This window comes from Euwallacea fornicatus, chromosome 22, assembly GCF_040115645.1.
Source record: "Euwallacea fornicatus isolate EFF26 chromosome 22, ASM4011564v1, whole genome shotgun sequence".
NCBI classification, from domain to species: domain Eukaryota; kingdom Metazoa; phylum Arthropoda; class Insecta; order Coleoptera; family Curculionidae; genus Euwallacea; species Euwallacea fornicatus.
In genome coordinates this window covers 3,021,335-3,030,111 of record NC_089562.1, presented here as the reverse complement: position 1 = coordinate 3,030,111, position 8,777 = coordinate 3,021,335, and the positions used below count along the sequence as shown (strand labels likewise).

Sequence of the window (8,777 nt, the reverse complement as noted above, 5' to 3'; positions counted from 1 at the left end):
AATAATCAATCAAATTGCCCATATTGGCAACTGTGTTTTGATCAATTGGAAGAAGTGACTAAACACTCGTCGGTCGTGGTAGTCATATAAACCATTAAAACAAAACCCTAGAGCTAGCTATGACAGGCTTTCGGACCTCAATAACGTTCAAAAAATTTTTTTATTCAACTTAGATTTGAATTAGAATTAAAAACAGAAAATATAAAATACCATAAAACAAATATCTAAATTTCTCAAAAAATATCTACATAGTTGACACATTCAAACGGACCCTATTCATTTTTATGACAGATATACTGTCGTGACGAGTGGTGACTGCCTAACCCATAACCTCATTTCATTTCGTTAATCTAGATTCGTCAGTCTTTTCAAGTTTTATCTGTATGTTTTGTGTGATAATTAATGTGAATCCTTAATTACCGTAATTTTGCGTTTATTACAGATATCTTAAATGTAATTCATAGCTGGTAAACATTGAAATCTGTGCTCGTTTTACAAAAAATATTAAAAACATATGTGAAGTTGCCAAGTATTTTACTGAAAGGCTTGAATAAGATTCAGCTGTGAAAAAACAAAAACTAAAATGGCTGTGGATACAATAGAAATAGTCCTTCCAGAGGAAGAATATAAAGAAGATCCCTCCTTAATTGAGACAGAAACAAATGAATTGAAGGCTTACATCAAGGATGTTGAAAACAAACTTAAAATCAAGCAAGAGTTAAGAGCAGCAAATCAAAATGCCTCTCAGACAAGGCCCGGTGATTCCCACTTCACCAAACTTGACTCCAGTTTAAAGAAAAATACAGCTTTTGTTAAGAAAATAAAAAACTTTTCAGCCAGCCAAATTGATACTTACATTAAAGATATGTCTGGTCTTAATTTGTCCAAATACATATCAGAAGTGGCAGCTGCAATTGTTGACTCAAAACTCAAGATGACTGATGTCTCTGCAGCAGTTAAATTGTGTGGCATTTTGCACCAGACTTATTTGGAATTTTCCCAGCATTTGTTTGAAAATTGGCAAAAAGCTTTAGCAGTTAAAATCAATGAAAAAGTGCAAAATCCTAGTAAGCTGAGGGTGGATTTAAGGTTTTATGCTGAATTGTTGCAAGCTGGTGTTTTATCAAATAAAAATTCTTTTGCTCTCTTGGGGACTGTGTTGACTACATTAGTTAACATGGATAAGGAGGAGCACGTTAATGTTGCCATTATTCTAAGCTTTTGCAAGCATTGTGGTGACGATTATGCAGGATTGCTACCTAGAAGGATTAGGCAGCTTTCAGCAAAATATGAAATGTCTATTCCTAAGAGTGGATTTTTACCTCAAGACAAGCAGCAAAATGTCAGGGGTCTATTAAAGGAATATTACTTATCACTAAGTAAGCACTTAGTTAAAGATCATCAAGAGTTGCAAAACTTTGAGAAACAAAATGTAAAGATATTACAAACAAAAGGGGAATTAAGTCAAGAAAGGAAAGAGAAGCATGAAAGTTTGCAATCGTTTTATGATAAACTACTGGCAAACACTCAAAGTTTTGCTGAGACTCTTGATGAAGACATGCCAACACTTAAAGTACAGAATATACCAAAAACAGATGAAGTAAGTTATTTATAGGAGTTTCCAAGATTTTTATCTGAAGAAGGGTTTTTTAGAATATGATAGTAACAGGGTCAGGCGCTGATTTTGAGGATAATGCTTCTAATGTTGAGAATATCTGGTGTGACATGGAAACCCAAAAGTTTTATTGTGATTTGCCAGAATTGAGAGTGTTTCTACCCACTGCCTTTTTGAAGAATCAGCCTCCACCACCACCAGCTGAGACTGTTACAGAAGATGTGTTAGATTCTGAATTGCCTGTAGAAGATGAACAGGAAGACAGTGAGTCCTTTTTCAACTTTTAAAGAACACTTTCACTGTACTTTAAAGTTACTATAAGCAGGTATTTGTAATAATTATTTTCAAATCAGGGTGACTGAGTATGACTTTTTTTTATCTCAATAAGGGAAGGTTCGTCTATGTACAATGGATTGATGGTAATTTTGCAAAAGATAATAGTTTTTGTATGACTAATGATGGGATTATTCATATTGCCATCATTAGACATAATTCAGCATTTTCTGGAGTGCAGAATTACTATAAGTTTGCTACAATAACTGTGCTTATTATTTGTAAAATGAGATATATCTAAATAATTCTGTATTGTATGAAAAACTTCTCAGGTAATGTAATATTTTACCAGCTTATCTATATTCTACTCAGGCAAATCTGAAGAAGCCCCCCCAGCAACAGAAGAAGATACTGAAGACCAAACATCTACTAATGCAAGCAATAAAATTGTCTTGGAAGCCTTTCTCAATAATCTCCCAAATTGTGTAAATAGAGAAATGATAGACAATGCAGCCATAGACTTCCTTGTAACTTTAAATATGAAGCACAATAGGAGAAAGCTTGTTAAAGCTTTATTTGGTGTTAATAGAACTAGGTATAATTCATATAATTTAGTTTTTTGCTTTTAAATCATGTAACTAAGTACCTTATAGATTAGACCTACTTCCATTCTACGCCCGTTTCGTGGCTATACTTTACCCTGCACTGCCTGAAGTGGGGAATGATCTCTGTCAAATGCTTCGTCAGGATTTTAAATTTCACGTTAAGAAAAAAGATCAAATCAATATCGAGTCGAAAATTAAAGTTGTGAGATTTATTGGAGAACTAGTCAAGTTTAAACTTTATTCGAAAATTGAGGCGCTTTATTGTTTGAAAGTATTGTTGCATGATTTTTCCCATCACCATATTGAAATGGCGTGCAATTTATTGGAGGTGTGCGGTAGGTTTCTGTACTGCAGCCCTGATTCGCATCAGCGGACTAAAGTTTATTTAGAGCAAATGATGAGGAAGAAGACTGTTATGACATTGGATTCGAGATATGTGACTCAAATTGGCAAGTTGACGAGCAGGAAATTATCGTTCGTCCGTACATATTTAAAATTGATTTAGAAAATGCGTATTATTACGTGAACCCGCCTGAAGTGGTCACTGTGGCCCAGAAAGAGAGACCTGTAATGCATCAATTCATCCGTAAGCTTCTGTACCAAGACTTGCAGAAAAACAACACAGACAAAATTATCCGTTTAATGCGTAAACTGGATTGGGGAACTGAAGAAACTGCCATGTACGCTATAAAGTGTTTGACCGGTGCTCATAATACTAAGTACTTCAATATAAGGTACGCTTATAATTTTGTCATCTGTGTCAGTCAATAACAATAGTTTTCTAGATGCTTGGCCAGTCTTTTGTCAGGCCTAGTCGGTTACCAAGAGGAAATCGGCACTAAGGTAGTGGATGGGGTTTTGGAGGACATTAGATTGGGAATGGAGGTTAATCTACCGAAGTTTAATCAAAGGCGTGTCGCTCAAATTAAATATTTAGGAGAATTATACAATTACCGAATGGTAGAGAGTGGCGATGTGTTCAAGGTGGGCAAAACAACCATATCAACATTTAATTACGAAATTTTTCATAAATTTCAGGTGCTTTATTCATTGATATCATTCGGAGTATCGATTGACCCAAATGAACCATCGAGTTTAGATCCTCCAAGTCATTTATTCCGCATTAGATTAGCCTGTGTTTTATTGGAGACTTGTGGTAATTTTATCTCTAATCTAGTGATTTATAGACTTACTATTATTATGTTGATTTGTAGGCACTTATTTCAGCAGCGGCAGCAGTAAGAGGAAACTAGATTACTATTTGGTGTTCTTACAGATGTATTACTGGTACAAAAAGGAAATGTGGAAAGAGTTGTTTCCGCCCACTTTAGAACACATTTTCAAGGAAACATTGTCTATTTTAAGGCCCAAATTGAAGCTGGTTCAAAGCTACGAAGAGGCTCAAGCAGAGGTTAATAATATACGAACTATTTTGGGTATCGGTAAGAAACATTTCACACACTTTGTCGTATTAGTTAATTAATTAAGATTGTTTTGTTATTAAAGAACAATTAGTTAGCACTTCTATACGGAAAGAAGATGAGGATGGATTGGATACCATTGCGGAAACTGACAATGAAGACGGAGGGGATGATGATGTGTCTGAAAGTGCAACTGCTCCTGTAACAGATGATACTGCCACAGAAGACGAAACTGGTGACCATAATACTCAAGATTCTGATGACGAAGGTAAGAGTAAATAATTGTCATTTCGTTATTAATTGTTTCATCAGGTGAAATGGACACAAGTGAAGCAGAGGCAGATCAAGTTTCTGAGTCTTTGGCTATTCCTAAAGGACCGAAAAAAATGGATTGTCCAGAAGACAATGATTTTCTGAGTGCTTTGGATAAGATGGTGTCGGAAAATATTCAGGAGAGGATGCGTGAGCCTGTTAAAGCTGGAAACATCGACATTTCAGTACCGGTGGTGCTCAAGAGCAACGCCAAGAAAAATTACGAACAGTTACAGGTACAGGGTTAAATCAGATAATATGGGTTTTACTTCTGTTTCTTAGGAAACCACAGATAATGGAAAGCAACGAATAGGGTTTGTCCTCATGATGCGTAAGGGCAACAAACAACAATACAAGCAATTCGAAGCGGAAGCCGATTCCGAACTGGTTCAAAACCTGAAAGACCAAGAGCAGGCCCAAAAAGAAGAAAAAGAGCGAGTGAAAAGACTGACTCTCAATATCACTGAACGGTTCGAAGAAGAGGATTATCAAGAATCTATTTCGCAGCAAACAAGGCCGGTTACGCAAAATTTGAATCGCGAACGGAAAAAGTATCAACACCCGAAAGGGGCGCCCGATGCAGATTTGATATTTGGCCCCAAAAAAATGCGATAAAGCCACGGGGATGATAAACAGAAGGTGCACTACATCCCGGGATTAATGGCTTTTGATCGATTGACGCGACCGCCGTTTGCGGCTCAAGGCACGAGGAAGTTGACAGCGATTTAGTATAGGCACAATAGTGATTAATCGAAAACAATAAACTTTTGATTTGATGATGAACAGTAAATCAATTGTACAGTGTGATTATAAATGCGGTCTTAGCCCTGAAAGTTTTGTCGGCAAGTTGAAATAAATATAGGGAAATTTGGAAGTCACTCCATGACGGTTTATTTGATGCTCTGTACCTATCTTTATAGTTATGATTTGGTCTTTGATGGTTTTAATAAGCACCTTTATGCCAATTTTTAGTTTTTTTTTTATAAGGTGCAGAATAACTAGGGGAAAGCTTTATGATGGCACTGTATACAATTTTTTTTTCTATCCCTATACGAGACGTCACATTAGGAATATCATCGATCTAGTAAAAATGGAGGTAGGAAAAGACTGCAGTACGAAATCGATTCAACTTGTCCGAACTTATTCCACAAAAGTTTGATTAATAAAAGAATATGAAATATATTTAGGCCAAGTTAGGAAACAAAACTGGACTTAGTTATTATGATACAATAGTGTCTTTGGAATTGATGACGATATAGAATAATCAATTAGATACTCGCGTTAAAAATTATACATTAATTACATCTAAATCACAATATTATAGGATAGAACGTTTCTACCATTTTTACATGAATGATATACAAAAATCTACATTGAGTCAAAAACAAATAAGCGTATAACGTAAATAAGAACAGAACTTATTTCAAGTTTAAATGGAAATTTTATCAGTAAAATAATGAACAAGGGCTTATTTTCATTTTTACGAGGCGTATTCCAAAACTAAGGTCCGATGACCAATATTTAACAAGTGATAAGTTTCATACGTGCAGCGCTATCTACCGACTCTTTAGGAAACCACTGCAGTTAATGTTTTGATTCAGTAGTTGTTTGCAAGCTGGTGCGAGTAGATCGCAATGGCCGAGACAATCGTGGTCCCCCGGTAGCAAAGTGCGCGATGTGATTAGATTTTTATTGGCAAAAGGATCTTCAGCTGTAGAAATCCATCGTGAGTTATGCTTAGTATATGGACTTGAAATAATGAATGACAAATAATTTTGGAAATGGTGCCGAGAATATCGAAATGGCCATAGAAATGTTCACGATGTACAGCGAAGTGGTAAGCTCAGTATTTGAAACGACATCGTCGATTGACGATTCCTGGCCTGGATTATGAATTCTCACATCCTGGTCCAGTCTCAATTTACAAGATAATTAGTGAAGAGCTTGGATACCACAAACTGTGTGTAAGGTGGGTTCCAAAAATTTTCATTGATCAGCGAAAAAAGCAAAGAATGCGCAGTGCCCGACAGTTTTTGAAGTACTATAGACAAGATGAAGATTTCTTACATTGTTACGGGCGATGAGATGTGGGTATCGTACACCAACGCAGAATCGAAACAACAGTCAACGCAGTGGCTCCATTCAGGTTCACCCAAACAAAAAAAGTTTAAGCGATCTCCATTCTCGAATCGAAAAATGATGGCTACCGTTTTTTGCGATGAAAAGGGCGTTTTTTTAATTGGTTTTATGGAGTGTGGGCCAAAAATTACAATTAAAGTACACTGTGAAATGCTAATTGAACAAAATGGCGGGATGCACGATTTCAAAATAAAGATGAACTCAAAGCTGTCATTATGGACTGGTTTAATTCCCAGGTGGCAGAGTTTTATGTAGAGAGATTAAAATAGTTGGAGCAGCACTGTAGAAAATTCATAAATGTGAATGGCAATTATGTGAAACAGTGAAGTAAATATATAGTAAATATTACTGTCATTAAAAATCTTTTCTAATGAGCTAATTTTTTTTGATAACCAATCGGGTCCTAATTTTGGAATACGCCTTGTATTTGTGCGAAATTTAAATATTTATAAAGTAGGACGTATAACGTTTTATATCTCAAATTAATTGCATTTAAACTCATTTAAGCCACAAACTATTCTGCTCCTTTTCCTAAGGCTTTTTGATATACTTATAAGTTGAACAGCGATTTATTCTCTATGAGCAATAGTTTTAATTTGAATTTTCTAGCGTTTCAAGTTATTAATTTTTTTATTAATTCTTACTTATTGTATTCTTATGTGAAACGTTAAAAATTTCAAATTTATATGTACTTACTTATAAATGTCAATAGTCAATTAAAGTAATTCTCAAATATCTTGAACCCCACTCCACATACTTCCACTACTGCTATCTGATTTGGCATCTAAATCAATGCTGGCTTGTTGCATGAGTGTGGATATCCTGTAATTTTGTAAAAATAAAGCAATAGTGTGATAATATCCAGGCAGCTGCCATGTCTCATTATGCGTCCCTGCTGGTAGCTGGAACAACTGTTTTCTGATGCTGCCACTTCTGTAATTTAATCATTGTGCCAATGTTTCCATGGCCAAACAACCCTACCTTTCATATAGTTCTTGCATCATTTTTGGAGGCACTAACATATCAGAGAGTCCAGAAATAAATAAAGTGGGGGTTCGAAGCTGCTTCACTTTTTGTTTTGACAAGTACTGAAATGTTTTGTATTTATCTATTATAAGATAGGAATCCAGGCAATGTACTGAACCTTATTTTTGTAGCAGAACAGAGGGAGGTAATGCAATATCTTCCAGCCCAACAAAACTTTTGCCATATCAGGAATACTTGTAAAAGTATTTTCTAAGAGTAAACACCATATTTTATTTGTATAGTTTTCTTTGATTGCTAAATCTATTGCGACACCCCCTCCTACAAATAAGGAAAAGATTGCTGCAATTGTCTTATTTTCTTTTTACCTAGGGATCTTCCAAACACAACAATCTCAGAGTGATTAATATCATTTCGGGTAAATAAATAATCTAAACTAGCTTTGGCATCAATGTAAAGTCCTTCTTCTGAAGGACTGCCCTCTGACAATCCATATCCTCGGTACTCTACAAGTAGTATATTGGAGTGCAAGTTGTGGTACAGACCTACACAGTTTTGCAATCTAAAATGTAACACTTAGATGTGTTTAAAATACAAACACTCTTCATACCTGTGACCCATATTCCCAGCGTTTCCGTGAAAAAATACAATCGTAGGAGCAAGGCGTTGTCTCTCTTTAGGCTGATGAATAAAGTACATATGAATTGTAACCCCATCTGGACATTTATAATTAATACTTTCAAATGGAAGACCAAACATTGATGGTATTGGTATGTAAACCCGGGAATGGCTGGGTAGTTCAGGTGAATACAGGAGATTATCTTGAACTTGATACAAAATGCCTGTAAAACATTCTTTGTGTTGGCTGGAACAGAAGAGTGTCTTTGAGTGACAAAAACTTACCTGTGATTGCGAATACGAGCAATGAAATTGCAAAGAGTCCACCATACATGTAATAGAGTAAAAAACATATTACCAAAACTAGGCCTGAGTAGGCCCAAACTCTTAAAATCATCCGAAATAATACAGCTCCGAGCTGAGAAAGAGGCACATAACCTCCCATATTCATTAGAAAACCTATTGTGCAGCATACACAAGCGAAGTTATATGGATTAGGACTTTATTGTCGTCATTGGTATATGAGAATTTATTTATGTAATAGAGGTTTATCATAACATTTTTATGTAGTATTTTTGTTCATTAGGTTCAGGTTTTTTTTAGTAATTTTCAAAAAAATGGCTATTTCTATTTGACACTGGTAACGTCATATGTCAATTATTTTACGTCAGTTGTCTGTCTTAGCAACATCATTATGTTTTGACGCTATTTAAAAATGGCGGGTGTAGGGCATCAGACGATAGGGCTAAAGATTGAGTAAACACAAACGCAAAAGTGTGACGCGCACGATTTTGTACCAAAGAGAAAAAT

The 8,777-nt window shown here is 35.5% G+C and overlaps 2 protein-coding genes across 3 annotated transcripts; one reads left to right on the top strand and one right to left on the bottom strand.

Annotated features, from left to right (window-relative positions):
• Positions 1–384: 384 nt before the first annotated feature.
• Positions 385–5,016, top strand: Upf2 (UPF2 regulator of nonsense mediated mRNA decay). Its single transcript, XM_066295282.1, has 11 exons — positions 385–1,600; positions 1,654–1,879; positions 2,261–2,483; positions 2,542–2,942; positions 2,999–3,227; positions 3,279–3,477; positions 3,532–3,649; positions 3,708–3,935; positions 4,000–4,182; positions 4,227–4,462; positions 4,509–5,016. Exons 1-11 carry the CDS (start codon positions 584–586, stop codon positions 4,839–4,841), a joined length of 3,393 nt encoding a protein of 1,130 aa, XP_066151379.1. The 5' UTR covers positions 385–583; the 3' UTR covers positions 4,842–5,016.
• Positions 5,017–5,380: 364 nt separating this feature from the next.
• On the bottom strand, positions 5,381–8,601 carry Bem46 (abhydrolase domain containing 13-like protein Bem46). 2 transcript variants are annotated; one of them, XM_066295284.1, is made up of 6 exons: positions 8,253–8,601; positions 7,960–8,191; positions 7,718–7,911; positions 7,510–7,670; positions 7,347–7,453; positions 5,381–7,298 (listed from the first exon to the last, which is right to left on the bottom strand). In XM_066295284.1, the coding sequence occupies exons 1-6, from the start codon at positions 8,416–8,418 to the stop codon at positions 7,094–7,096; spliced, it is 1,065 nt and encodes a 354-aa protein (XP_066151381.1). In that variant the 5' UTR covers positions 8,419–8,601; the 3' UTR covers positions 5,381–7,093. The 2 variants fall into 2 exon arrangements, with proteins under 2 accessions (XP_066151381.1, XP_066151382.1); XM_066295285.1 differs by having other exon boundaries at positions 5,381–7,187.
• Between the last annotated feature and the right edge of the window lie 176 nt (positions 8,602–8,777).